Source organism: Accipiter gentilis, chromosome 35 (genome assembly GCF_929443795.1).
Source record: "Accipiter gentilis chromosome 35, bAccGen1.1, whole genome shotgun sequence".
NCBI lineage: Eukaryota > Metazoa > Chordata > Aves > Accipitriformes > Accipitridae > Astur > Astur gentilis.
The window spans coordinates 5,987,003-6,014,773 of NC_064914.1; the positions used below are offsets into that span (position 1 = coordinate 5,987,003).

General features: G+C 69.8%; 4 protein-coding genes across 5 annotated transcripts in view; 3 read left to right on the forward strand and 1 right to left on the reverse strand.

Annotated features, from left to right (window-relative positions):
* The window catches only part of LOC126034614 (basic proline-rich protein-like), a 59,588-nt gene extending 54,225 nt beyond the window's left edge, over window positions 1-5,363 (forward strand). The window contains exons 3-10 of the mRNA XM_049792540.1: window positions 448-683; window positions 1,035-1,192; window positions 2,214-3,091; window positions 3,282-3,313; window positions 3,547-3,606; window positions 4,183-4,249; window positions 4,482-4,589; window positions 5,110-5,363. Coding sequence (XP_049648497.1) covers window positions 448-683; window positions 1,035-1,192; window positions 2,214-3,091; window positions 3,282-3,313; window positions 3,547-3,606; window positions 4,183-4,249; window positions 4,482-4,589; window positions 5,110-5,205 — 1,635 coding nt within the window. The 3' untranslated portion in view covers window positions 5,206-5,363. The remainder of the gene's footprint in view (window positions 1-447; window positions 684-1,034; window positions 1,193-2,213; window positions 3,092-3,281; window positions 3,314-3,546; window positions 3,607-4,182; window positions 4,250-4,481; window positions 4,590-5,109) is intronic.
* A 379-nt stretch (window positions 5,364-5,742) lies between these two features.
* ARL2 (ADP ribosylation factor like GTPase 2) lies at window positions 5,743-9,479 on the reverse strand. The gene is made up of 5 exons (XM_049792664.1): window positions 9,391-9,479; window positions 9,012-9,122; window positions 6,569-6,731; window positions 6,255-6,335; window positions 5,743-6,006 (listed from the first exon to the last, which is right to left on the reverse strand). Exons 1-5 carry the CDS (start codon window positions 9,453-9,455, stop codon window positions 5,872-5,874), a joined length of 555 nt encoding a protein of 184 aa, XP_049648621.1. The 5' UTR covers window positions 9,456-9,479; the 3' UTR covers window positions 5,743-5,871.
* Window positions 9,480-9,531: 52 nt separating this feature from the next.
* GPHA2 (glycoprotein hormone subunit alpha 2) lies at window positions 9,532-11,091 on the forward strand. The gene is made up of 3 exons (XM_049792666.1): window positions 9,532-9,733; window positions 10,408-10,462; window positions 10,876-11,091. Exons 1-3 carry the CDS (start codon window positions 9,648-9,650, stop codon window positions 10,975-10,977), a joined length of 243 nt encoding a protein of 80 aa, XP_049648623.1. The 5' UTR covers window positions 9,532-9,647; the 3' UTR covers window positions 10,978-11,091.
* A 601-nt stretch (window positions 11,092-11,692) lies between these two features.
* ATG2A (autophagy related 2A) lies at window positions 11,693-24,160 on the forward strand. Of its 2 annotated transcripts, none has more exons than XM_049792655.1 (21): window positions 11,693-11,923; window positions 12,022-12,172; window positions 13,704-13,826; window positions 14,282-14,384; window positions 14,614-14,731; window positions 14,977-15,073; window positions 15,635-15,731; window positions 16,916-16,964; window positions 17,308-17,487; window positions 17,876-18,003; window positions 18,418-18,527; window positions 19,021-19,172; window positions 19,649-19,856; window positions 20,276-20,363; window positions 20,609-20,705; window positions 21,284-21,426; window positions 21,560-21,738; window positions 22,323-22,477; window positions 22,960-23,089; window positions 23,679-23,861; window positions 24,080-24,160. In XM_049792655.1, exons 1-20 carry the CDS (start codon window positions 11,753-11,755, stop codon window positions 23,789-23,791), a joined length of 2,592 nt encoding a protein of 863 aa, XP_049648612.1. In that variant the 5' UTR covers window positions 11,693-11,752; the 3' UTR covers window positions 23,792-23,861; window positions 24,080-24,160. The 2 variants fall into 2 exon arrangements, with proteins under 2 accessions (XP_049648612.1, XP_049648614.1); XM_049792657.1 differs by having other exon boundaries at window positions 17,383-17,487.
* Window positions 24,161-27,771: the final 3,611 nt, after the last annotated feature.

Below are 27,771 nucleotides of genomic sequence, written 5' to 3' on the forward strand. Positions count from 1 at the left end.
GGGGGCGGAGCTACGCCATTTGCGTAAGCGGCCACCGGGGCGTGGGGGAGCCCTCAAACCTCTCCCAGCCCCCCCAAAACATGCCCCTCCCCCCAAAGGTGCCCCCCCAGCATCCCAAAACCATCCCCTGCCCCCCCATCAGACCTGAAGACCCCCACCCCCCCCAGAAGCGCCCCCCCCCCCGGGAATTTTGGGGTGTCCCCCCCAGGGAGACCAGTGGGGGGTGGGGGGTCGCTGGGAGGTTTCGGGGGGGTCTCGGGTGTCAGGGGTCAGAGGTCATGACACCCCCCCCCGCCCCAAAGTGGACCCAGGCGTCCGGGCCCCTCCCCCCCAGTGGGTGCCTCATGGAAAGGGCCTCGGGGCTGGACTGGGAGCCTCCCAGTATCGACTGGGAGCGACCTCAGCCCGCCCTTGGCCTGACTGGGGGGGGACTGGGCGGGGGGGCAGGGGCACCAGTACAGCCGGCACCAGTACAACCAGTACAGGCAGCACCAGGGACACCAGTACCACCAGTACCGGCAGCACCAGGGACACCAGTACAGGCAGCACCAGTGTAACCAGTACAGCCAGCACCAGGCACACCAGTACCACCAGTACAGCCAGCAGCAGGGACACCAGTACAACCAGTACAGCCAGCAGCAGGGACACCGGTACCACCAGTACAGGCAGTACCAGTACAACCAGTACAGCTAGTGGCAGGGACACCAGTACAAGCAGCACCAGTATGACCAGTACAACCAGTCCAGGCACAGAAAGCAGTGCCGGTGCCACCAGTCTAAGCAGTGCCAGTGTCCCCAGTGTCCCCAGTACGGCCCATCCCAGTGTCCCCAGTGCCACCAGTTCCAGTGGGATGGGGGGGGAGTTGGGGGGGGATGTGGACCCGGGGGGGGGGTGTCACGTGGGCAGCTGACGTCATTGGCAGGGCCGGTATAAAAGCCGGAGCCCGAACCGGGGCAGGGACTGGAGCCGGAGCCGGGAGCGGAACCGGATCAAGGCCCGGAACTGGATCGGACCAGAACCGGATTGGGGACCAGAACCGGATCAAAGACTGGAACCGGATCAGGCACCAGAACCGGATTAGGCCAGAACTGGATCGGACCAGAACTGGATCGGACCAAAGACCGGGACTGGATCAAGGACTGGAACCAGATCAGGGGCCAGAACCGGATTAAGGACCGGAACCGGATCAGGGGCCGGAGCCAGATCTAACCGGAAGCAGATCAAGACCCGGAGCCGGATCGCACCAAAACCGGATCAGGGACCAAAACCGGATCAAAGACCTGAACCAGATCAGGGACCAGAGCTGGATCAAGGACCCGGAGCCGGAGCTGCCCGGAGCCGGATCAAAGACTTGAACCGGATCAGGGACCGGAGCCGGATCAAAGCTCGGAACAGGATCAACGACCCGGAGCCGGATCGCACCAAAACCGGATCAGTGACCAAAACCGGATCAAAGACCTGAACCGGATCAGGGACCGGAGCCGGATCAAAGACCCGGAGCCGGAGCCGGCCGGAGCCGGATCGAAGCCCGGAACCGGATCGAGGCCCGGAGCCGGAGCCGCGCAGAAGCGGCTGAGGGCGCAGGGGGTCCCGGGGGGGCCGGGATGAGCGGGGGGGCCCCTCGGGGATCCCCCCTCCGGCACCGCTCGTCCCGCCGGGGGCCGCGGGCCGGGGGGGGCCCGGGGGGGGCTCGGGGGGGGCCGGTGCCCCCAGGGAAGCTGCAGCTGCTGGAGCGCTTCTTCACCCCCCCGGGCCCCCCCCCGGGCACCCCCTCTTCCTCCCCCTCGCCTTCCTCCTCCTCCTCCTCCTCCTCCTCCTCCTCTGGGGGGAGGGACGGCCACCGCGGGGGCGCCCCCCGCTCGCCCCGTGGGGACGCCCTGAGGGACCCGCTGGGGTTCGGGGACCCCCTGGGGACCCTCGGGGACCCCGCCGGGCCCCCGGGCCCCCGCCTGCGCCGGGGGCTGAGCCGCAGCCACGAGGGGCTGCCCCCCGGGGACGACCCCGAGGGGCTGGGGGACCTGGCGGGGACCCTGGGGGGGGTCCCCGGCCCCCTCGGGGACATCCTGGGGACATTCGGGGACATCGCCGGCCCCCCGGGCCCCCGCCTGCGCCGGGGGCTGAGCCGCAGCCACGAGGGGCTGCCCCCCGGGGACGACCCCGAGGGGCTGGGGGACCTGGCGGGGGCCTTCGGGGACACGGCGGGGGCGCCCGAGGGCGCCCCCCACCCCCCCGGCCCCCCCCGGCGCCGGGGGCCCGGCCGCCTCCGCCTCGCCGGGGACGCCGCCGGGGGGCTCGGGGACCCCCGGGGCACCCTGGAGCCCCTCGGCGACATCGAAGGCACCTTCGGGGACCCCCCCGCGTCACCCAAGGGTGCCCCCCACCCTTACGGCCCCCCCCCGGCGCAGGGGGCCCGGCCGCCTGCGCCCCCCCGGGGACGCCGGCGGGGGGCTCGGGGACCCCCTGGAGCCCCCCGGGGACGCCCCGGGCACCTTCGGGGCCCCCCCCCGTCTCACCCGAAGGTGCCCCCCGCCCTTACGGCCCCCCCCCGCGCCGGGGGCCCGGCCGGGGACCCCGGGGGGGGCCCGAAAGCCTCGGGGAGCCGGGGGGGACCCCGGGGGCCGGGGGGGGGCTGCGGCGGGGCCAGAGCCGCAGCCAGGAGGGGCTGGGGGGGCCGGGGGGCCGGGGGGGGCCCCCCCGCCGATGGCGCTCCCTGGAGGCGGTGGGGGGGCCCCGGGGGGGGCCCCGCTTCTCCCGCTTCTTGGACGAGCTGACGCGGCGGGTGCTGAGCCCCGCTCACCTGCAGGCCCTGGGGTGGCCCCCCCGGGTGTCGGGGCCCCCCCCCCAGGTGCCGGGCCCCCCCCGGGTGCTGGAGGAGCCCCCCAGCCCCGCGTCCCCCCGAAAGTCGCCGGGGTCCCCTCGGCCGCGGGAGGCTTCGTGGGCGCCCGGGCCCACCCGCAGGTCGTCGTCGTCGGGGTCCCTCACCCCCCAGGGGGCTCTGCCTGGGGGGGGGGGGGCGCAGGGCCCCCCCGGGGGGAGGATGGACGAGGAAGAGGAGGAGGAGGAGGAGGAGGAGGAGGAAGATGCGGGGCAGGTATGGAGCACCCGCGTCCCCTCGGGGGTGGGGGGGGGACACCCAGGAGCCTGGGGAGACTTGGGGGGGGGGGTGTCACCCCTCGGGGGGGGCACCCAGGTGCCTGGGGAGACTTTGGGAGGGGGCACCCCTCGGGGGGGGGCACCCAGGTGCCTGGGTCCCCCTTAACCTCACCCCCCCCCCCCCGCAGGAGCCGGCTGGAGGCGCCGGGGGAGCGAGGGGGTGAGTTTTGGGAGGGGGGGACAGTTTTTTTGGGGGGGGGCGTCCCTTGGGGAGGGTTTTGGGGTGATCTGGGGCAGGTTTGGGGGGTCCCAGTGGCAATTCGGGGGGGGGGGGGCAGGGGAGAGGTATGCGGGGGGTTACGGGGAAAGGTTTTGGGGGGGGCCCAGGGGAGGTTTTCTGGGGTCCCGGGTCAGTTTTGGGGCTCCAAAGCTGCTCCCCCCCCCCCCCCGCAGCCCCCCCCGGTCCCCCCCGCCGCGGGCGGAGCTCGACGCCCTCCGGGAGAGGATGGACAGGTGAGGGGCGGGGCCTGGGCGGACACGCCCATGGGGCGGGGCTAGTCAGGGACACACCCCCGGGGTGGGCGGGCCTCGGCTCGTGCCCCTGTTGGGGTCCTCCAGTGCTCCCAGTCCCCACCCCCCCGGGATCCCAGTGCTCCCAGTGCCCCGCCCAGTGCACCCAATGACCACCACCCCAGGGCTCCCAGTTCTCCCAGTGCTCCCAGTCCCCCTCTCCAGGGCTCCCAGTTCTCCCAGTGCCCCCAGCGTGCCCTCCCGGTGCTCCCAGTCCCCCTCTCCAGGGCTCCCAGTGCTCCCAGCCCCCCCAGTGTGCCCTCCCAGTGCTCCCAGTCCCCCTCTCCAGGGCTCCCAGTGCCCCCAGTGCCTCCAGTGTGCCCTCCTGGTGCTCCCAGTCCCCCTCTCCAGGGCTCCCAGTGCTCCCAGTGCCCCCAGTGTGCCCTCCTGGTGCTCCCAGTCCCTCTCTCCAGGGCTCCCAGTGCTCCCAGTGCCCCCAGTGCACCCTCCCAGTGCTCCCAGTCCCCTTCTCCAGGGCTCCCAGTTCTCCCAGTCCCCCCAGTTGGGTGTCCCCCGCAGGCTCCAGGATGACTACGCCAATTCCCAGCGGCTCAACCGCCTCCTTGAGGAGCGACTGCGCAGCCTGGTGAGGGACCCAGGGGTCCGGGGGGGCACCCAGGGGTGGTGGTGGGGGGACCCAGCCATCGGGGGGGGGGGCACCCAGGAGTTTGGGGAGTACCCAGGTGTCCGGGTGGGACCCAGACATCGAGGGCACCCAGGTGTCTGGGGGTGTCACCCACGGGGGGTGTGGGGGGGGTCACCCAGGGGTGGGGGGGTCACCCAGGGGTGGGGGGGGTCACGCAGGCGTCCGGCCGCAGGCGCAGGCGATGGCGCTGGAGCGGGCGACGCTGAGCCGGCGCGTGGCCGAGGTGCTGCAGCGGGTGCTGGGGGACCCCCCCGGGACTGCGGCCCCCCCGGGGGCCCCGGTGAGCTGGGGGGAAGGGGGGGGCACCGGGGGGGGGGGGGGGCTGGAGGGGCCTATGGGGGGGTGACCTTAGGGAGGGGGTGAATCTGTGGGGGGTGACACGGGGGGACTTAAGGGGGTGTCCTGGGGGGGCCATGGGGGGTGACACTGGGGGGGGCCTATAGGAGGTTGACTCTATGGGGGGGTAAAACTGGGGGGGGGGGGGGGGGTGACCCTATGGGGGAGCCATGAGGAAAAGTGATGTTATGGGGGGAGGTGACATTATGGGGGACCCGGGGGGGGGAACGACACCTTCTGGGGGAGGTGACACTGGGGGGGGCTTAATGGGGGACGCTGGGGGGGGGGGTGACCTTATGGGGTGACTCTGGGAGGGGGTGACACTATGGGAGGGGGTTAATGGGGGGCTATATGGAGGGGTGAGCTTATGGGGGGGCTACGTGGGGGGGTGTGACCCTATGGGAGGGCTGTGACCCCCCGCGGGGGGGGGGTGACGACACTGTGTGGCCCCCGTGTCCCCACAGGCGGCTGCGTGGGGCCGGGTCGAGGCCGGCGAGGATGAGGATGGGCCTCTGCCGCCCCCCCCCGCCTTCAGGGACCCGCCGGGGGGGGCCCCCTAAGCCCCCCCTAAATCCTCCCGGGACACCCCAATAAAGTGCCGAGACCCCCCCCAGCGGCCGAGTTCTTGGAGGGTCCTGGATGCCTGGGTGCCCTCTGGGGGGGAGGGCCCAAAGGGACCCCAAACCATTCCCAGCCCCCCCCCGCAGCTGCCCCAGGGACCCCAAAACCGCCCCCCAGGGTCCCCCAGAAACACCCCAGAGATCCCAAAGGCATCCCCAGCCCCACAGAAACTGCCCCCCAAACTGCCCCATGGACCCCAGAACTGCCTCCATGGCCCCCGAAACCATCCCCAGCCCCCCCAAAACTGCCCCAGGGACCCCAAAACCACTCCAGGACTCCAAAACCTCCCCCAGGGACCCCCAGAAACACCCCAGGGATCTCAAAAACACCCCCAACCCCCCCGAAACTGCCCCAGGGACCCCAAAACCGCCCCCAGGTATCCCCAGAACCAGCCCAGGGACCCCTAAAGAACCCTTTCTGGGGACCCCAGGCCCATTTTGGGGTGCCCCCCCTCCCTGACGCAGCCCCACGGCACCTTCGACCGTCGCCTTTATTGACACGAGGAGGGGGCTCGTCACCCCCAACCCCATCCCGGCCGGCGGTGGCGGGGGAGGTGGGTGCTGGGGGGGAACCCAGGCGCCCGGGACGGGGTTCCGGGGGGTCCGTCAGTCGGCGGGGCAGAGGCGGCTGGCGATGTCATCCAGCAGCCAGTCGATGCCGGCCAGCAGGTTGTGGCCGGTGAAAGCCGAGCAGCCCTGGATGCACCAGTGGTGGCTCCGGATGGTGTCCAGCTCCAGGGCCTGTGGGGGGGGGGGGGGGCGACAGATGTCCGGGGGGGTGTCAGGACCACCCCCCCCACCCCCCAACCCAAGGGGGACCCAGGGGTCCAGGGGGTCAGGACCACCCAGGGACCCGGGTGTCCGGGAGGGATCATGGAATCCCCCCCACCCGGGGACCCAGGCGACCGGGGGGGTCGGGACCACCCCTCCCACCCCAGGGGGACCCAGGCGACTTGGGGGGGGGGGGGGCACCGAGGGGTCTGGCGCACCTCACGGATGGCGCTGGCCGGGAGGGCCCCGGGCAGGTCCTGCTTGTTGGCGAAGACGAGGAGGGTGGCCCCGGCCAGGCGCTGGGGATGGAGCAGCATCGGTGTCACCCCCCCCACCCCGCGACCCCCACGTCCCCATCGCACCCCTGCGTCCCCGTCGTCCCCCCGCGACCCCCATGTCCACATCCCCACGTCCTCCATGACCCCCGCGTCCCCCATGTCCCCCACGACCGCCGTGCCTCCCCCACGTCCGCCACGTCCCCGCGACACCCCCGTGTTCCCACGACACCCCCCGCGTCCCCGTCCCCCGTCACCTCCTCGCGCAGGAGCCCGCGCAGCTCGTGGGCGCAGAGCTGGAGGCGCTGCCGGTCGCCGCTGTCGACCACCCAGACGAGGCCGTCGGTGCTCTCGAAGTAGTTGCGCCAATAGGAGCGCAGGGAGCTCTGACCGCCCACGTCCCACACGTTCAGCTTGAACCTGGGGGGTTGCCAACATGGCCGCCAAGATGATGGTCACTGTTCCACCCAATGTGGCTGCCAAGATGGCCGCCAACATGGTGGTCACTGTCCCAGCCAACATGGCTGCCAAGATGGCCGCCAACATGGTGGTCACTGTCCCAGCCAACATGGCTGCCAAGATGGCCGCCAACAAGGTTGCCAATATGGTCACCTTCATGGGCCACTGTCACTGTCAAGATGGCCACCAACACGGTGGTCGCTGTTCCAGCCAACATGGGCTGTCAACATGGTGGTCGTTGTCCCCGTCAACACGGCGGCTGTCATCGTTGCGAACGTGGCCACCTTCGTGGGCCGCTGTCGCACCCAATATTGCTGCCAACACGGCCACCCACATGTCCACTATCATGGTTGCCACCACGGTCTCCAGCGTGGTCACCATCATGGTTGCCACCTTCATGGGCCACTGTCACAGCCAACGTGGCCACTGTCGTGGCTACCAACATGGCGACCATCATGGACCATTGTCACTGCCAACATGGCCACCGACATGCCCATCGTCATGGTTGCCAGCATGGTCACCTTCATGGGCTACTGTCATGGCCAACATGGCCGCCAACGTGGATGTTGTCATGGCAACTGTCATGGCCACCATGGCCATGAGCGCGGTTGCCGCCATCAGCAGCAGGACAAGCATTGTGACCACCACCGTGGCCAACGTGGCCGCCTCATGGCCACCACCATGGCCAACGTGACCACAAACAGGGCTACTGGCATCGCACCACCACTGCCTCCATAAGCCACAAGGCCACCAGCACCCCGGCCAACATGGCTACCACCGTAAGCGACAAGACCACCATCACTGCCACCATTGTGGCCACCGTGGCCACCAACGGGGCTGCTGTCACCACCACCATCGTGATGTACGTGGCCACCATCGTGACCAATATGACTACCATCACTGTCACCAACGTGGCTGCTGTGGCCACCGCCACCACCACGATGACCAACGTGACCATCACCATGACCGACAAGACCAGTGTCACTGCCACTACCGTAGCCACCATGGCTACCAACAGGGCTGCCACTACTGTGACCAATGTGGCCACCACCATGAGCAACGAGGCCACTACTACAACAACCCCCACAACTTCTGTTGCCACCACTACCATGACCAATGTGGCCACCATCATGACCAACAAGACCACCACCACCATGACTTATGTTGCCATCACCACCATAACCAACATGGCTACCACCATGACCAATGTGGCCACAACAGTGATGAATGTGACCACCACTATGACCGCTGTGGTGACCACCGTGGCCACAACCAATGTGGCCACCACCATGACCAACATGACCACAACCATGACCAACAAGACCACCACTGTGACCAACAGCAGCCCACGACCACTGTGGCCACCACCATGACCAGCAAGACCACCATCATCACCATGACCAATGTAGCCACCACTATGACCACCACCACCACCCCCCATGACCACTGTGGCCACCACCATGACCAACAAGACCACCACTGTGACCACCACTACCCCATGACCACCGTGGCCACCACCATGACCAACGTGGCCACCACCATGACCAGCAAGGCCAGCACTGTGACCACCACTACCCTATGACCACTGTGACCACCACCACACCATGAACAACATGACCACCACCATGACCAATGTGACCACCACTGTGACCACCACCACCACCCCTCATGACCACCATGGCCACCACCATGCTCACCATGACCACAGCATGACCACCATGGCCACCACTATAACAACATGGCCACCACCATACCAACATGGCCACCACCATGACCAACAAGACTGGTATCATCACCATGACCAATGTAGCCACCACTGTGACAAACAAGACCACCACCGTGGCCACGACCACCGTGGCCACCACCACCATGGCCACTGCCATGACCAATGTGACTACCACCGTGGCCACTGCCACCACAGCCACCACCACCATGGCCACCGCCATGACCAATGTGACCACCACCGTGGCCACCGCCACCACGGCCACCACCACCACGGCCACCGCCATGACCAATGTGACCACCACCGTGGCCACCACCGCCCCATGACCACCGTGGCCACCACCACAGCCAACACGGCCACCACCCTGGCCAACGAGACCACCGCCGTGACCACCAGCTCCCCATTACCGCTGTGGCCACCCCCGTCACCACCGGGGCCACCCTTCCGCCCGCCGTGGCCCTCCCCTCCGCGACCCCGTGACCCCCGGGCGTGGCGGCCGCGCCCCGCCCCGCCCTCACCCGCGGTGCTCGAGGGTCTTGATGTTGAAGCCGAGGGTGGGGGAGATGGTGGCCACGTCCTCCCCGTTGAACCTCTTCAGCAGCGTCGTCTTCCCCGCGTTGTCCAGGCCCCTGAGGAGGGTGGGGTCCTGCGGCCACGCCCACCCCGGCCCCACCCCTCAAGCTTGGCCCCGCCCCTTCCCCGCTACCTGCCCGGCCCACCTCCCCGTCTGACCACGCCCCTCGGCCCCGCCCTCCGCGTTTGGCCACGCCCCCACCCTTCGGCACCGCCCCCTTTCCCGAACCCCAACCCCGCCCCGCAGCACCCGCTCCCCCCAGGCCCCGCCCCACCACCACCAGGGCCCCGCCCCCGCCAGGCCCCGCCCCCCGCCCCGCCTACAGCACGAGCAGCCGCAGCTCGCGCTCCTTCTCGCGCATCTTCTTCAGGATGGTCAGCAGCCCCATGGCCGCCCCGCGCGCCGCCGCCGCCACCGCCCCGAGGCCCCGCCCACGCCCGCCCATTGGCCCGCGTTGCCGCCCCGCCTCCGCTCCTTCGCTTCCGGTTTCCGCGCCGGTAACGCTCGGCGCCCCCTGGTGGCGAGGAGGACTCCCCGGGGAGGGGGCACCCGCCCGGCCGCCCCCCCCCCCCGCCCCGCCATGGCCGCCTTCCTCCTCCTCCTCCTCCTCCTGCTGCTGCCCCCGGCCCTGCCCGACCGACCCCCCCCCCGCCTGCCGCCTCCAGTGTAAGAGCCGGGGACCCCCCCCTGGGTTGGGTGACCCCCCCCGCAAAGGGACCCAGGGGTTTGGGTGACACCCCCCACCCCCCCAAGGGACCCCAGCCCCTGGGTGCCCCCACCCAAAAAAGACCTCAGCCCTCGGTGCCCCCCCCAAGGGACCCCAGCCCCTGGGAGCCCCCCCCAAAGGATCCCACCCCCTGGGTGCCCCACCAAGGCACCACAACCCCTGGGTGCCCCCCGACAAAGGGACCCCAACCCCTGGGTGCCCCCCCCAAGACACCCCAACCCCTGGGTGCCCCCCCACAAAGGGACCCCAACCCCTGGGTGCCCCCCCCAAGACATCTCAACCCCTGGGTGCCCCCCCACAAAGGGACCCCAACCCCTGGGTGCCCCCCCCCTACCCCGGGACACAAGCCCCCGGGTGCCCCCCCCAAGATACCCCAAGCCCTTGAGTGCTCCCCCCCCCAAAGACCCCATCCCCTCGGTGCCCCCCCCCCCCCCAAGGCACCCCAGCCCCTGGGTGCCCCCCCCCCAAAACGGGGTGGGGGGGTGACGGTGCCCCCAGGGGTGCAGGTGGGGCCGGGGACCGGGGGGTGCCGGGGGGGGGCGGCGGCGGCCGCCTGCGTGGGGCACTGCGAGTCCAGCGCCTTCCCCTCCCCCCGCGCCATCATGGCCGCCAGCCGCCGCCCCCGCACCTCCCACGCCCGCTGCTGCACCATCGCCCGCGCGCACAAGGTGGGCGTGGCAGGGCGTGGCAGAGCGCGGGAAGGCGTGTCACGTGCCAGGGTGTGGTGGGGTGGGGTGGGGCAGGGCATGGCAGGGCGGGGGAGGGCGGGTGACACATGCCAGAGCGGGTGAAGGTGTGCCAGGGCGTGCCAGCGGGTGCGAGGGCGCGGCGGGGCCCGCGACACGCGCTGGGGTGTGCCGCGGCGTGCGAAGGCGTGTGACACGCACCAGGGCGTGGCAGGGCGTGTGAGGGCGTGCCGGGGCACGTGAGGGTGTACGATGCGCCGGGCTAGCCGACGCAGCTCAGGGCGTGCCGGGGCGCGTGAGGGCGCGGGCCACAGTGGCGGGGGACGGTGGGGCGGGGCAGGGCGTGCGAGGGGCGTGGCCGGGCGTGCCCCACCCCACCCCACCCCTCCCTGCAGGTGTGGGTGACCCTCCGGTGTCCCGGGGGCTCCCGCCGGCGCCTGCAGACCGTCTCAGCCGGCGCCTGCCGCTGCGACATGTGCCGCCTCTCCCGCTACTGACCCCCCTCCGAACCGGGGGGGACCCGTGCGTCCCCCCTGATGTCGGGGTGTCGTGTGCCCCCCCGGTGTCGGGGTCCCCTCCCCAGGGGACGGACCAAGTGCCATTAAATGAAGCTGCATGAGGAAAAGCGTGGTTGAGTGTTTTGGGGGAGGGGGGGACCCAGAATTTGGGGGGGGGGGGGCTAGGAGTGTGGGGGGGACCCCAGAGTTGGAGGGGGGCCACAAAGGTGACTTCCCACCAGTGTCATTTATTGTCCCCAACAGCGGTGGGGGTGTGAGGATGTGGGGGGTCTCCGGGGGGGGGATGTGGGGCTCGGCCTCTTGTCCCTGCCTGGGCCTCGCCCCGCAGCCCCAGTTCTGCACCCCAAGTGCCCTCCCGGCCCCGTCTCCGCGGGGGATCCCCGTGGAGGGTCCCTCGGTCCCCCCCAAATCCCGGGGGGGGTCCGCTGGGGGCGGGGGGGGGGGTATCCCCGTGGGGCCTCAAAGCTCCCCGCACCTCGCAGCTACTTCCTGCCCCGCGGGCACTTCCGGGTCCGTCACTTCCTCCCGGAAGCTCCCATCAGAGGCCCCGCCCTCCCCAGCGGCCAAGAGCCTTCCCCTAGGCGCATGCGCACAGCGGAAAGGGGCGGGGCGGGTAGTCGCCCCCCACCCCCCCAATCCGCTCCTCTCCCGTCTCCCTCTCGACCAATGAGAAGCCGGGGGGCGGGACCGGAAGCAGAGGGGCGGGGCCCGTTAGCGGCGGGAGAGGCGCTGAGGGGGAGGCCGCGGCGGCGGGATGCGGCGATGGGCGCCGGGTTGGTCGGAGGCGTTGAAGGCCCGAGCCGCTCGTTACGCTTTGGAACGATCGCTGGGACCTTTTTTAGAAGAAAGATTGAGGTTGGAACAACTTAGTCTCGATTTACGGGGCGGGACCGGAGCCCTCCGCGATCTCCGCCTGCGTGCCGCGGTGAGGCTCGGCCCGGGAAGGGGCGGGGGGGGGGGGGGGGCTCCGGTGTGTGGCTGAGGCCGAGGCCCGGTCCCGGTTCTTCCTCCCTGCCCGCCCAGGCGGTGGATGAGGTGCTGGCGGGGGCGGGAGCGCCGCTGGAGCTGCGGGAGGGCTGCCTGGCTGCTGTCACCATCACCGTGCCCTGGGCCGAGCTGGGCAGCCGGCCCTGTCACCTCCATGTCACCGGTCTGCGGCTGGCCCTCAGCCCTCGTGAGTGGGCACTGTCACCCCCCCGCCCCGGGGTCCCTTGTCACCTCCCTCAGGACCCTGTCACACACCCCAGCGTTCTTGTCACCCCCCTGGGATCTGTTGTCACTTCCCTCAGGACCTTGTCACCCCTCTCCGGGGCCCCCTGTCACCCGTCTCCGGGGCCCCCTGTCACCTCTCTCGGGACCCTGTTGTCCCCTGTCACCTCTTTTAGGACCCTGTCATACCCCCGGTATTTGTTGTCACTTCTCTCAGGACCTTGTCAGCCCCCGGGGTCCTTGTCATCCCCCCGCAGAATCAATCCGTTGTCACTTCCCACCTCAGGGTTTCTTGTCACTCACTCCTCAGGGCCCCTTTTCACCCCCCCAGGGCCTTGTCACCGCCACCCACCCCCACCCTCCCCCCCGGGGCCCCCTTGTCACATAACCTGGGTGCTTGTCACCCCCCCCCCCCCCCCCCCCCAGGGTCCATTGTCATCCCTCCCCCTGGGGCCTTGTCACCATTTCAGGTGCTTGTCAACCTGCCCCCTGTGGGCCCTTGTCACCCACCCCTTGGGGTCCCTGTCACCCTCCCCCGGGCCACTGTCACGCCCTTGGGTCCTTGTCACCCACCCCCCTCGGGGTCCCTGCCATGCCCTGCCCGTGTCCCTTGTCACCCTTCTGGGTCCTCTGTCCCCTCTCGCTCCACCTGGTTCCCTTGTCATCCCCCCAGATCCCTGTCACCTCCGGTGTTCTCTGTCCTCTCTCATTCCACCTGCGTCCTTGTCACAGCCCCCCCTCCCCGGGGTCCCCAGCTCACTGTCGCTCTCTCCTTTTGGGGTCTTTTGTCCCTTGTCACTTCTGCGTCCTTGTTACGCCTCGGTGGTGTCGTTTGTCGCCTCCAGCTGTTCTCCTCTTCTCTCTCATTCCACCCCAGTCATTGTAACAGCCCCCCCCCCCTTGCCGTGGTCCCTGTCACCTGCTCTGGGTCCTTGTCACTCCCTGGGCCCCCCTGTCCCTTGTCATGTCCCCCCAGGGTCCCCTGCCACAGCCCCTCTTGGGGTGGGTGCGTCCTTGTCATCCCACAAAGTCCCCGGCCTGCGGTTCCCGGGTCCTTGTCACCTGCCCTGTTGCTGTCACACCCCCCAGAGTCCCTCGTCACCCCCCCATGTTCCTCGTCACCTCAATGGCTTCTTGTCACCCTTTCCAAGGTCTGCTGTCCCTTCTTGCTCCTCTGTCTCTTGTCCCGTCCCGTCCCCCCCCAGGTCCCCGTCACTCTCTCCTATGTCCCTTGTCATAGCCCCCATGTCCCCCTGTTCTCTGTGCTCCCCCCTTGCTGCGTGTCCCCGTTTTCCCCCCAACCCCATGGTTCCCCCCCCCAATATGTCCCTTCATGCTCCTTGTACTCCCTCACATCTCTGTGCCCCCCCCATCCCCATGCCCCCCCCCCCCTTCATGTCACCCCGTCCCTGTGCCACTCCCCTGTGTCCCCATGGCCTTCCTCTGCCCCCCCCACCCCCCCCAGGCTGTGTCCCCATTCCCCCGTGTCCCCGCAGGGCAATGGGGGGGGCTGGGGCCGAGTCCCCCTGCCCCAGGGCAGCAGGAGCCAGGCCGGGACCCCCCCTTGGAGCCGCCCCCCCTGGAGGGACTGGAGGCGCTGGCCCTCACCATCGATGCAGGTGGGTGCTGGGGGAGGGATACCCAGGTGTCTGGTGGGGGGAACTGGGGGGACCCAGGTCTTGGGGGTGGGACCCAGGCGTCCAGGGAGGGGGGGGTGAGCACCCAGGTGTTGGGGGGGTGGGATCCCACTGGGAGGGGACCCAGGTGGCTGGGGGATGCACATCCAGGTGTTGGAAGGGGGGGATGAGGTCTCTAGGGGGGACCCAGGTGGCTGGGGGGGGGCTGAGGTTTCCAGGGAGGGTGGGGGGCACCCCAGGGATTTGGAGGGGGGCACCCAGGCACCCAAGGTAGGACACCCAGAGGGTTGGGGGGGGGGGGAACCTGGGAGGACCCAGGTATTTGGGGAGGGGGTTGGATCTCAGTCTCCCTTCAGTGTTTGGGGGTTCGGGGCAGGGAGGTGGAGGGGGGGCTGTCGTGCCTCAGTTTCCCCCCCCCCCCCCCCCCCCCCCTGCAGTGCTGCGGCGGCTGCGGGTGGTGCTGGAGGACACGGTGCTGCGGGTGGAGCTGCCCCCCACCGGGACCCAGCCCGGGGCTGCCCTGGAGCTGCGCCTGCCCAGGTGGGACCTGGGGGGGGGGGCGGTCACAGGGTTTGGGGGGGGGACATTGGACCCCCCCCCAGGTGGGTGGGAGGGGGAGCGAGGGGACCTGGGTTGGGGAAACAGGGGGACCCAGGGGTCTGGAGAGCGTGTTGGGGGGAACTGGTGGATGAAGGGGGGTCCCAGGTGTCCAGAGGCAGGGTCAGGATGGGGACCCAAAGGTCTGCCCCCCCCCCCCCCCCCCACCCAGGGTGGAGTACCAGGACGAGGGGGGGCTGGACGCGGGCCCCCCTGCCGTGCTGCACAAGGGGCTGCGCCTCTGTGACCTGCGGCTCTTCTGCCAGGAGCTGCCCCCCCGCTGGCCCCTGGTAAGTGACCCTCCCCCGGCAGACACCCACCCCCCCCCCGCCTGTGTCCCATGTGTCCCCACAGTGTTGTGTGTCCCCCCCATCAGTGTCCACACAGTGTGTTTCAGTTACTGTCATCTCGTGTCCATAGAAGTCCCCCCCACGCTGTCACCCCGTTGTCTCCCACCTTGCAGCGTTGTCCCCCCCCACCCCTGGTGTTGCTACCCCCTTGGTGTCACCCCGTGTCCCTCTGTCGTCGTCCCCAGGAGAATGCGCCCCCCCGCAGTGCAGGTGGGGTTCAGCCCTGGCCCCTCCGAGCTCTCCCTGAAGCTGAAACAGAACGAGGCGCTGCCAGGACCCACGGTGAGGGTGCCTGGGGGGGGGCACCCATGGGTGCTGGAGGTTGGTGGGGGGTCCTGAGGCTGCTTAGGGCACCTGTGGGGGTGTTTGGGGGTGCTGAGGGTGGGCTCGGGGGGGCATCTACAATGTTTTGGGGGTATTTCTGGGGGCTGGGGGGGGGTTCTGGGGTTGTTGGGGGTCACCTATGGGTGCTGGGGGGGGCACTTATGGGGGTTGGGGGCAGCTGGGGGAAGGCTGTGGGGCTTGGGGGGCACCCACGGGTGTTGGGGGTTACAGGGGGCACCCATGGGTGTTGGGAAGGGTTGCCGAGGATGTTGGGGGTAGGGGGCACCCAGGGGTTCTGGGGGGGGCACCTCTGGGGCTTAGGGGGTGCTGGGGTGCACCGAGGGGTGCTGGGGGCATCTCTGGGGGTTTGGGGGGTGCTGGGGGGCATCTCTGGGGGCTTGGGGGGGGGGCAGGGGGTGCTGATGCGAGGTGGGTGCCCCCCAGTGCCAATACTTGGGGGGTGCTGGAGGGGTGCTGAGTGGGGCAGGGTTTGGGGTGCTGACAGCGCTGGGGGTGCAGGTGGCCGTGGAGGGGAAGGTGGGGGCCCTGCACCTACTGCTGCCCCCCCTGCTGCTGGGGGCCCTGCGGGGGCTGCTGGGGGCCCTCAGCCCCCCTGGTGAGTGATCGCCCTGGGGGGGTGGGTGGGGGGGGGCACCCAGACACCTGGGTCCCCTGGGGAGTGGGTTACCCTGGATGCCTGTGTTCTTTTTGGGGGGGTGGGGGGCTTGGGGTGGGTCCCTTGGGTCCCTCAGGGGTTTGGGGGTGCCCCCCCGGTCTGGGTTCTTTGTGGGGGTGGGGGGGTATGTGTACAGGCGCCCCGTAGACACCTGGATGTTTGGGTCCCTTGGGGGGGAGTGTGGTGCCCCCCCACTGTCTGGCTCCCTTGGGGGTGGGGTCTGGCTCCCTTGGGGATGGGACCCCCCCCAGATGGGTGGGACCCCGCCCCGGACGCCTGCGTACCGCAGAGCCGGGTCCCCCCCCCCGCGGGACGGAGCCGCAGCCGCCCCTTGGGCCCCCAGGACCTGGAGGTGATCGAGCGGGAGCTGAGTCGTTGCCTGCGGGGGGGGGACTCCCATGGCCCCCCTGGGGAGGACCCCGACTCGGGTGAGGCCCCACAGGTGTTGGGAGGGATGACTGTGGGTGCTCTGGGGGGCCCTTGCGTAGTTTGGGGGGTGGTGGGGCACTTGTGAGGGGTATTGGGTGCTTGGGGGGGGACCTGTGGGTGCTTGTGGTGGGGCATTGGGGCTGGGTGGGGGCGTACAGGTGCTCTGGGAGGGGTGTTGGGGGCAGGGGGGGCTCTGGGGCGGGCCACTGGGTGCTCTGGGGGGCTGTGGGTGCTCTGGGTGGGGAGAATTAGGGGATGTAGGGGGGCTGTGGGTGCTCTGGGGAGGGCTGGGAGAGGTATTGGGGGGGTATTGGGGGCTTGGGGGGGCATTGGTTGTTCTGTGGGGGGCTATGGGTGCTCTGGGGGGGGGCAGTGGATACTCAGGGGGACGATTTGAGGGACACACACAGTGGGGAGGGTCCTCACTTTTTCTGTCTCCCAAGCAGAGCTGTTTTACTCCATGACGGGGTCGCTGGGAGGTGACAGCACGGCCCCCCCGGGGGACACCCCCCAGGCCAGCCCCCCCCTCAGCCCTGCAGTGAGTGATGGGGAATACTGGGGGGCGGGGGGAGGCTGTAGAAAGTTGTGAGGGGGGACATGGGGGGGTTGTGGGATGAGCGATATTGGGGTTTGGGGGTGCTTTGTCGTGGGGGGGGGCAGCACTAACTCTCCCCCTGTGCACCTCCCCCCTCCAGGGCACGCCCTGGCGCCGCCCCCCCTCCCCCCACAGCTCCACCCCACCTGGTAAGTTCTCTAGGTCCTGGGGGGGGTGTTGTTGGGGGGGTCAAGAGGGGGTCCCCAACCCTTGGGTCTTTCTGGGGAGGGGTTGGGGGGGGTCCCACACCCCCTGGATCTTCTTGGGGGGGTCTCTGAACTGCTGGGTCTTCCTGGGGGGGGCAGGGGGGTCCCAGACCCCCTGGGTCTTTCGGGGGGGGGGGGGTGGGGGGGGGGGGGTGGTCCCGGATGCCTGGGTCCCTCAGGGGGTGGGGGGGGCAATTATTGGGGTCCCCAGGCACCCGGGTCCCTCCTGGGGGGGGACATGGACACACAGAGGGCTGGGTCCCCCCGGCGCTGACGCTGTCCCCAGGGCGGGGCCCCCCCTGGCGGGGGGGGGGCACGGGTGCGGGTGACGCTGGGGACGGTGACGGCGGCGCTGCCCCAGGAAGGGTCACCCCCCCGGGGCTCCTACGACTGCCTGTGGGGGGGCGCTCTCCGGCGGCCACGCCCGCCCCGCCTGGGACCACGCCCTGCCCATCCCCCACCTCAGGTACGTGCCACCCCCCCCCCACCCCCGCTGTGCCCGCATGTCCCCCTGCCTCCCACCCCACCCCACCCCCCCCCCCATCTTGTCCCCACTGTCCCTCCGGGTCCTTCTGTCCCCTCCTGTGTCCCCACCTCCTCCTCCACCCTGTCATCCCCCCCGCCATGTCCCCAACTCTGTGCCCGCCCCGTGTCCCCCTTTGTCCCCCCCCATTACCCCCCATATCCCCCTTCAGCCTGTCCCCCCGTCCCCCCATCATGTCCCCCCCCCTCGCTATCTCCCCCCCACATCCCCATGGCCTGTCCCCATCATCCCCCGCATCCCTCTTTCCCTCACCCCATCCCCCCGCCCTTTCTGCCCCGCCCTGCTGACCCCGCCCTGGCCCCGCCCACAGGCTGTCGGCGGGGGGGGCGCAGGCGGGGCTGGAGCTGGGGGGGCCGGGGGGGGCCCCTGGGGCAGCTCTCCCTCGCCCGCCTGGAGCTGCTGGAGGAGCTGCTGGGGGCGGAGCCGCACCGCCTGCAGGTGGGCGGGGCTGGGGTGGGGGCGGGGCCTGATGGACTTGGGGCGGAGCCTGAGAGGGCGGGGGTTGGGGGGTGCGCGCATGAGGGCAAGGCGGTGGGAGCGGTGTCTGGGCGGAGCTCGGTGGAGGTGGGTGGAGCCTGTGGTGGGGATTGGTGGTGGGTGGGGTCAGGGCGAAGGGGCGGAGAGAAAACCCAGAAGGAGGTGGGGGCTGGTTGGGGGCGTGGCTTCAGCCAAGGGAGGTGCTGCTCTGCAGGGGTGGGGCTCCCACCTGGGGGTGGGGCCAGGTGAGGGGTGTGGTCTTGTCCACAGTGGGAGATGAGCTTGCTCCTTCCAGGGGGTGTGGTTCTGGGGGGTGGGGTGGGGCCACACCCCGCCCCCCCCCCAACCCTGCTCCCCCCAATCCCACCCCCCCAGGTTCTGCGGTTCCCCGAGGCGGCGGCCGGGCCCCCCCCCGCCCAGCCCTGCCTGCGCCTGCGCTACGGTCCACCCGGCCCCCCCCCCCAGTGGGGAACCCCCGGTGCAGGTGAGTGGGGGAGGGGGGGGCCCCAATGCCCCCCCCAGACGGGCCGGGGGGACCCCAACACCCCGGGGGGAGGGGGAAGGGTCCCCACCCCCCCCCAAGGACCCCCTCAACCCTCCAGGGACCTCCTGCATGCCCCTCCTGCAAAAGCGTCACCCCCCCCCCCCCCCCCCCCCAAATCCCCCCTGAGAATTCCCGCCCCCCCCAACCCCCCTAGGGCCCCTCCCCACACCCTGCAAAGAATCCCCTCATGCCCCCAGGGACCTCCTACATGCCCCCACCCCCAAAAGTGTTGCCCCCCCCCCCCCCCCAAATTCCAACCCTCCCCGTGCCCCCCTGACTCCCATTTCCCCCCTCCAAAACCCTCTCATCCCTCCAAGAGACCTCTTACGTGCCCCCCCAAATTGCCTGACCCCCCCAATTCCCTCCCTGAGAATTCCTCACACTTGACCCCCCCCTAGCGCCCCCCCTGACCCCCATTCCCCCCCCCCCCAGGCCCCCCCCCCCAGCCCGGGAGCTGTCCCTGGAGCTGAGCCCCTTCGAGAGCGACTTGGACCTGGGGCTGATGGAGAGAGTTGGCCCCGCCCTCGCCTGCCTGGGTGGCCCCGCCCCCGGACACGCCCTTCAGCAGGACACGCCCCCTGGCAAGGTGGGGGGGGCCTTGGGGTGAAGGTGCCTGGGGAGGGGAGGGGCTTGGGTGAGGGGAGGGGCTTAAGGGAGAAAATGAAGCTTAAAGGGAGGGGCTTAAGGGGAGGAGTTTGGGTGAGGGGAGGGGCTTAAGGGGAAGAATGAAGTTTTAGGGGCGGGGCTTGCATTAGGGGCGGAGCTTGGCTAGGGGCGGAGTTCATAGGATGGTGTTTGGCCTGGAAATGGAACTTAATGGAAACTCAATGGAAAGTTGAGGGGTGGAACTTAGGCTGGGGGTGGGGCTTGTTCCAAGGGGTGGGGCCTAGGGAAGGGGTGGGGCCTGGACTGGGGCAGGGCATATGCTCTTGTTTGTGGGCGGGGTTTAAGACTGGAGGAGGAGCCAGGATGGCCGCAGGTGGAGGTGGGGCTTGCCAGGTGGCACAGGGGGCGTGTCCTAGCTCTGGGTGTGTCCTGACGAGGCCCCGCCCCTCCTTTCAGGATCCGCAGTGGGCGTGGCCCAGCATACGGTGGGCGGCACCGGAGGCGGTGCTTCGGCTCCGGCTGCCCCAGGTGGACCTGCGGCCCCCCCCCCGCCCGGGGACCCCCCCCCCCGCCTGCGCCCTGAGAGCCTCCGCCTGGAGCTGGGGGGGCCCCGCGGGAGGGCGGGGCCGCGGGGGGGGGGCACTGGTCTGCACCCACCTCCTGGGTGAGGAACGGGGAGGGGGGGCAGGGGGGGGGGGGGGTCAGGACTGCACCCACCCACTGGGTGATGGCGGGGGGGACACACAGGGCTGCAGCCTCCCCCTGGGTGATGGGGGGGGACGGGACACAAGGCTGCACCCACCCTCTGGGTGACACTGGGGGGGGGACAGCGCAGTGCTCACCCCCTGGGTGATGGGGGGGACACAGACAGGACTGCTCCCACCCCCTGGGTGACACTGGGGGAACACGCAGGACTCTGCACCCATCCCCTGGGTGGCACGGGAGGGACGTGGGGTGTGTGGCCTCATTTTGGGGGACATGGGGGTGGAGATGGGGGGGTGACAAGGAGATACTGGGGGGGTGGCCCTGGGGGGGGTGGCCTTAAAGGGACACAGCTGTGACCCCCCTGCAACGTCCCCGCAGTCGTCTACGAGGCCAAGGACATGGGGATCGTCCCCTGCCTGCGCGTGGAGCCTGGCCCCGGCCCTGCTGGCACCCGCTGCCTGCCCATGTGAGTCTGGGGGGGCTCGGGGGGGCACATCTGGGGCCCTGGGACACCCCTGAGTCCCTTGGGGGGGCACCCCTGGGTCCTTGGGGGGGTTGGGGGGCACATGGGGGTCCCTGGGGCACCCCTTGGTCCCCTGGGAGAGGGAAATCTTTGGGTCCTTGTGTTCCTTTTTGGTGGGGAGGGTCCTGGGAGGGTCTCCCCAAATGTCTGGGTGCCCAGGTGTGCAGCCAGACACTTGGGTCCCACAGGCTGGAGGTGATGGTGCCCGACCCCCCATCAGGGGGCCCCCCCGGCCCCCCCCCAACTCCCTTCTCTGCCCGGCGCAGCATCTACGAGAGCCACGAGGTGGGGGCACCCTGTTGTCGTGTCCGTGTCCCCCCCCCCCCCATTGTCACACCCCCTTTCCCTGGTCTTGTCACCCCCGCCACAGCACCCTTGTTTCCCTCTGGGGGTCCCTGGCCCCCCCCAAAGGTCCCTGTCACCTTTTAGGGGTGCTGACCCCGCCCCCGGGTCCTGTTGGGGGGAGTGCGTCATTGTTTTTGGGGATTCCTGGAGATTTGGCGGGGGGAGTTGGAGGGGTCTGGGGGGGTCTCTGGGGATGCCTGAGGGGTTTGGGGGTCATGGTGTGGTTAGGGGGGCCTTGGGTGGGGGATTTGGGGGTTCCCTGGGGCAGGGGTTGGGGGTTCTTCTGGAGGATTTGGGGGGGTCCCTGGGGGGGTTGGGGGTCTTCAGGGGTTTTGGGGGGTTCCCGGGGGGGGACGGACTGTCCCTGGGGGTTTCCAGGAGGGGTTCGGCGGGGGGGGGGTCTTGGGAGGGGTGGAGAAATCTTAGGGGACCCTTGGGGGTTTTGGGGAGGGTCCCTGGGGGCTAAGACCGCCAGCTCCGTGGTGTGTCCCCCCCCCCCCCCGCCTTTTTCTCCCCAGCTGGTGCTGCCGGGGACCCCCGAGGAGCTGGAAGCGTTCGTGGGGGGGGCGCTGGGGGGGGCTCCCTGCACCTTACGCCTCACCCTGCCCCGCGCCCACCTCTGCCTGCGCCCCCCCGAGCTGGCCCAGCGCCTCTACAACAGGTTTGGGGGGGGGTGGGGTGGACGTTTTGGGGGGGCCAGGGGGGGTTCAGGGGGTTGGGGGGGCGGTTGGGGGGCCCGGACCCCTGGGTCGCCCCATAACTGCTGCTAATTTGCGCTTTCTGTTCAAAAAAAGGATCAACAACGATCTCTTGTTATGGGAGCCTACTAGCCCCGCCCCTTCAGAAGACCCCACCCCTACAGGAGGCCACACCCCCAGCAAAGACCACACCCCTGCAAGCCACGCCCCCGACACCGGCTCTGCCCCTCCCAGTTCTGACACCTTCAAGCCCTGCAAGTCGGCGTTTGGGACGGGTGAGCCCCAAAACCTGGGGATCCCCCGGGGGTGGGGATCCCCCCTGCACCCCAAAACCCGGGTGGGGAGACCCCCACCCCCAAGCCCAGCCGCCTGAGTCCCCGTCCCCTCTCCCCTCAGGGTGGCACCCCCAAACCCAGACCTTTGGGTGTCCCCCCAGTTTTTGGGGGGTGCTGTGGGGCCCAGACACCTGGGTGCCCCCTCCCATGGATGGGTACCCCCCCTTTACCCCAAAACCCGGGGGGAGACCCCACTCCGAAACCCAGATGCCTGGGTCCCCCCAGTTTTTGGGGGGTGCTGTGGGGCCCATACACCTGGATGCCCCCCTCCTGGGTGTGGGGACCCCCCGCACCCCAAAACCCAGGTGGGGACCCCTCCACCCCAAAACCTAGATGTCTGGGTCCCCCCAGGGGTGGGGATGCTCCTCTGCACCCCAAAACTCAGATGGGTGAGACCCCCCTCCCCAAACCCGGATGCTTGGGTGTCCCCCCCAGTTTTTGGGGGTGCTGTGGGGCCCGGACGCCTGGGTCCCCACTGAGCCTTGTCACCATCGTTGTGTGTCCCCCCCCTCGTCCCCCCCCAGACTCTGAGGAGGAGGAGGAGGAGGACGAGGGCCCAACAGTGACACCGGGGGACTCGGGGGACACGGGGGACACCCCTCCACCTCCGCAGAGCGGTGTCGCCCTCCTGGTCACTGTCCTGCGGGGACGCGTCACCGCCGACTGCCACCCCCCCACGGTGCGTCTGCATGTCCGTCCCCCCGCCAGGCATCCCCTGTCCCCACAGGATCCCCCCCCCCGTGTCACCTCCGGGGTCCTCCCCATCCCCTTTGTGTCACTTGGGGGTCCCCAGGGTCACCCCAGGTCCCTCTCTGTTACCCCTCTGTCACTTGGGGGTCCCTCCCTGTCACCCCAGGGTCTTCCCTGTCTCCTTTGTGTCACTTGGGGGTCCCCCGAGCCCCCCCGTGTCACCCCAGGTCCTTCCCTGTCACCCCTGTGTCATTTGGGGGTCCCCAGGGTCACCCCAGGTCCCTCTCTGTCACTCCTCTGTCACTTGGGGGTCCCTCCTCGTCACCCCAGGGTCTTCCCTGTCCCCTTTGTGTCACTTGGGGGTCCCCGGAGCCCCCCCGGGACCCCTCCTTGTTCCCCCTGAGACCCCCCCCTTGTCCCCTGGGGGGGTCCTGTCCCCCGGTGACAGTGGGGTGTCCCCTGTCCCCCCAGGAGGGGGTTTTGGGGGGCCGCTTGGTGCTGGAGGTGGGAGAGGGGCGGCTCTGCGTCCTGCCCCGGCCGGGGGGGCAGCGGGGGGGCACCCACGCCTGCGCCGAGGTCCGGCACCTCGCCCTCTACCACGGTATGGGGGGGGGGGGCCCAAAATAGGGAGAGGGACCCCAAAATGGCAAGGGGCATCCTGAAATGGGGGGAGGAGCACCCAAAATGGAGGACACCTTGAACTGGGGGGGGGGGGCACTGATATGGGAGGGGGGCACCTGACATGGGGGGACCCAAAATGGGGGGACAGCCTGAAATGGGGGACACACACCACAAAATGGCGGGCACAGCTGGAACGGGGAGGGGGCACCCAATATGGGGGGAAACACCCTGAAGTGGGGGGGGGCACCCCTGAAATGTGGGAGGGGCACCCAAAAAAGGGGGTCTCCCAACATGGGGGGGCTTTGGGCACACCGGGGGGGCACAGTGGTGTCATGGGGGGGTCCCTGGGGGGAATGGGGGTGATGGGGGGGGTCCAGGTTTTGGGGTGCCCCTGGATTGGGGGGGACCTGTTTCTGGGGGGTCCTGGGGGAAGGGGGAGTGTGGGTGTCCTTTTTTGGGGGGTCCCAGAACATTTCTGGTTTTGGGGGGGGGTTAAAGGGGGTCCCTAGTTTTCGGGGGGGGGGTTGGGGGCTCCCCCCTCCCACTCTGCCCCCCCTCTCCCCCCCCAGGGTCGGTGCCGGAGGAGGCGGGGGAGGGGCTGGAGGTGCCGGAGGAGGGGGGGCCCCCCCCCCCCGCTGCACCCCACTTTGCTGCCCTGGGAGGAACCCGCGCCCCCCCCTGAGGTCCCTGCACCCCCCCGAATGCTGGCCCTCGCCTTGGGGAGCACCCTGCACCCCCACAGCAACGTCAAGGTGGGGGGGGGACACGGGGGGGGCGTGGGGGGCACCGGATTTGGGGGGGACATAGGGGACGGGGCAGGGACGGGGGGGGCACAGGGGACAAGGGAAGGGACATGGATGGAGGGGACATGGGGGGGGACATAGGGAGATGGGGGGTACACGGGGGGGGGACATGGGGACACAAGGTGGGGAGGGGACACGGGGTGACGCCATGTGTGTCCCCCCCCCAGGAGTTCGTGGTGACAGTGGCGCTGGAGGGGGTGACGCTGCGGCACCGTTCCGACCCCCCTGGGCAGTGCTGGTACACCCAGGTATGGGGGGGGATTTGGGGGGGCCCCTGGGTTTGGGGGTCCCAGTTTTTTGGGGGGGATTTTGGGGGCCTCGTGTTGGGGGTCCCCAGGTCGGGGGGGGGATGTTTGGGGGTCCCTGGTTTTGGGGGGCATTAGGGGGTGTTGCGTTTGGGGGGGGGTGGTTTGGGGGTCCCCGGCTTTGGGGGGCTTTAGGGGGTGCTGGGTTTTGGGGGGCAGTTTGGGGGTCCCCAGTTGGCGGGGCATTTGTCAGCCCCTGGTTTTGGGGTTCCTCAGTTTTGGGGGGCTTTAGGGAGTGCCTGGTTTTGGGGGGCAGTTCAGTTTGAGGGTCCCCAGTTGGGGGGTCATTTGGGGTTCCCCAGTTTTGGGGGACATTACAGGGTGGCAGGTTTGGGGGTCCACAGTTGGGGGGGGCATTTGGGGATGTCTGGTTTGGGGGAGACAGTTTGGGGTCCTCTGTTTGGGGGTCCCTGGTTTTGGGGGGGCATTAGAAGGTGCTTGGTTGGGGGGCAGTTTGGGGGTCTTGGTTTGGGGGTCCCCAGTTTTGGGGGGCATTAGGGGGTGTCTGGTTTGGGGGGGGCATTTTGGGTGTGTCTGGTTTGGGCATTCAGTTTTGGGGGTCACTAGTGAGGGGTGATGTTCGAGGGTTCCTGTTTTTTTGGGGGGGGGTGCATTTTCGGGTCCCCACTTCGGGCATCCTGTCCCACCCATGTGTGTGTGTCCCCCCGTCCCCCCCCCAGCTGCTGGCCCTGCTGGCTGTGGAGGACGAGCCGGTTTTGGGGTACACGGCCCCCACCCCCCTCACCCAGCTGCACCTGCACCTCTGCCGCTGCGCCCTCGACTACAGGTCTCGGGGGGGGGGGGGGGCACCCAGATGTCTGGGTCCGTTGGGTGGGGGCACAATGATAAATGGAGCAGTTTTGGGGGGGAGGGGTACTGAGATATGTGGGCCCTTTAGGTGGGGGGGCACCCAATCCCCTGGGGGGGCACCCAGATGCATGGGTCTCTTGGGTAGGGGGTACCCCAACATATGGGTGCTTCAGGTGGGAGCTACTTAGTCACCTGGGGGGGGGCACCCAGATACATCGATCACTTTTGGGGGTCGGGGGCACCCAATCCCTTGTGGGGGGCACCCAGACACGTGGGTCCCTTGGGTGGGGGGCACCCAGATATATGGGTGCTTGGGGTGGGGGGTACCCAGTTGTCTGGGGGGGGCACCCAGATGTCTGCATCCATTGGGTGGGGGGGCACCCAATCTCTTGGGGGGGCACCCAGATGTCTGGGTCCCCTGGGTGGAGTGCGCCCAGATAAGTGGGTCCCCTGGGTGAGGCAGGGGGGTCACCCAGGCACCGGGATCCCCCTTGACGCCCCCCCCCCCCCACCGCCACCGCAGGCCGCCCCCCCTCCCTCTTCGTGTCCTGGTCACTGCCGAGACCCTCAGTGTCACCAGCACCATCGTCACCGACACCGCCGTCTTCCTGCTCAGGTGGGGGCACCTAGCTCTCGGGGGGGGGGGCACCTACATGTCTTGGGGGGGCACCCAAGTGTCCAGGGGGGCACCCAGGTGTCCGGACTGACCCACCCTGGCCCCCCCTCAGGCTTGTGGTGGACGACGGGGCCGTGTTCCTCACCGACCGCTGGCGCGGTGACAACCTCGACCTGCAGCGAGGTACCGCGTCACCCTGTGTCACCATGTGTCACACGTGTCACCCCGTGTCACCCCACATCACCCGTGTCACCCCACAGATCCCCAGCACCCCCCCACATCCCTCCTGTCACCCCCTGTCCCCGTCCCACCCCCCCCACTGCCACCCCCTGGGTCCCTTGGGTGCCCCTGTGTCCCTTCCGTGTCCCCGGTGTCACCCCACGTGTCCCCTCCTGTCTTTGGGGGGGGATGACACACACACGACCGGGGTGGGGGTCCCAGGTGCCCATGTGTCCCCCCCCAGATTACGTCTGCGTCCTGGATGTCGACTTCTTGGAGCTGCTGGTCACCACCTGGAAAGGCAACGGCGAGGGGCAGAGCCCGGTCAGCTGGGGGGCCGTAGGGCTGAGAGGGTGCTGGGGGGCAGCTGGGGGGCAGAGGGGGTCTGTGGGGCTGAGAGCGGGGGGCCATGAGGCAGCTGTGGGGCAGAGGGTGTGGGCATGGGTCTGCGAGGTGCTGTGGGGTGCAGGGGAGTGGTGTGGGGCGGAGGGGGTGCAGAGGGAGGCTGTGGGGCAGCAGGGGATGCTGTGGGGCAGAGAGAGGTGCTATGGGGCAGGGGAGGTTCCATGGGGCAGAATTAGGTGCTACGGTGTAGAGCCAACTGTTGGGGGGCATAAGAGGTTCCCTGGGGCGCAGGGGTGGTCTGTGGGGCAGGGGGGTGCTCTTTGGGGCAGGGGGGTGCCGTGGGGCAGCCCCCCCTGCCTCCCCCAGCCCTGCCCGCAGGAGGAGCTGCGCCTGGCGCCCGCTCGCCTGCGCGCCCGCACCTGCCCCGACAGCGCCGCCGCCATCGCTCGCCTCCTGCGGCACCTGGGCGGCCCCACGGCACGACCCACGGATGGACCCACGGACGGACCCACTGCTGGCCCCACGGCCGGCCCCACGGCCGACCCTGCTGTGTCCCATGGGGACAGTCAGGTGGGGGGGGTTGGGGACACTGTAGGGAATCCCTCAGGGGGATGTGGGGACCCACGGTGACCCCTAAGTGGGTTTGGGGGGGACAGGGACACTCTTCTTGCCCTACAGTCACCCCTAAGTGAGCATGGGGGGGACATGGGGGCCCTCAGTGCCCCAATTCGGTTTGGGGGGGGGGCATGGGGACACCACCACAATGATCCCCAACATTTTGGGGTGCTGTGGGTCAGGGTGCTTGCTGCCCCACAGCTGTGACACCCCCCCCGCCCAGGTCCCTGCAGCCCCCTGCGGCCCCCCGACAGCCACCATCAACCAGCAGGACCTGACAGACGCCCTCCGCGATGCCCCACGGCCGCCCCACGGCGCCCCACAGCCCCCCGGTACTGCTGGGGGGGTCTTGGTGGGGCAGTTCTGGGGCTGGGGGGGCGGTTATGGGTCAGGGAGGGGGGGCGTGGGTCGGGGGGGGCAGTTATGGGGATGGGGGGCAGTTATGGGTCAGGGAGGGGGGTGTGGGTTTGGGGGGGGGCCGTTATGGGTCAGGGTGTCTTGGTGGGGCAGTTATGGGTCTGGGGGGTCAGTTATGGGTTGGGGGGGTCTTAGGGCAGTTATGGGTCAGAGAGGTGTCTGTGGGTCTGGGGGGGCAGTTATGGGTTGGGGGGTGTTAGAGAGGCAGTTATGGGTCTGGGGGGGCAGTTATGGGTCGGGGGGAGCAATTTTGGGTCGGGGGGGTCTTGTTGGGGCAGTTACGGGGCTGGGGGGGCAGTTACAGGTCAGGGGGGGCAGCTGCCAGCACCGCCGTGGGGCTGAACCCCCCCCTCCCTCAGCCGAGGTCCCGCCACCCCCCCCAGCCCCCCCGGTTTCCATGTACCTGTTCCCGGGTGAGGGGGGGTCCCGGCCCCCCGGCGGCCACCTGGCGCCCCCCCCGGCCCCCTGTGTGCCCCCCCCGGCCCCCTTGGGGGGCAGCGACAGTCCCGATCCTGATGGCTTCTGCATCCTC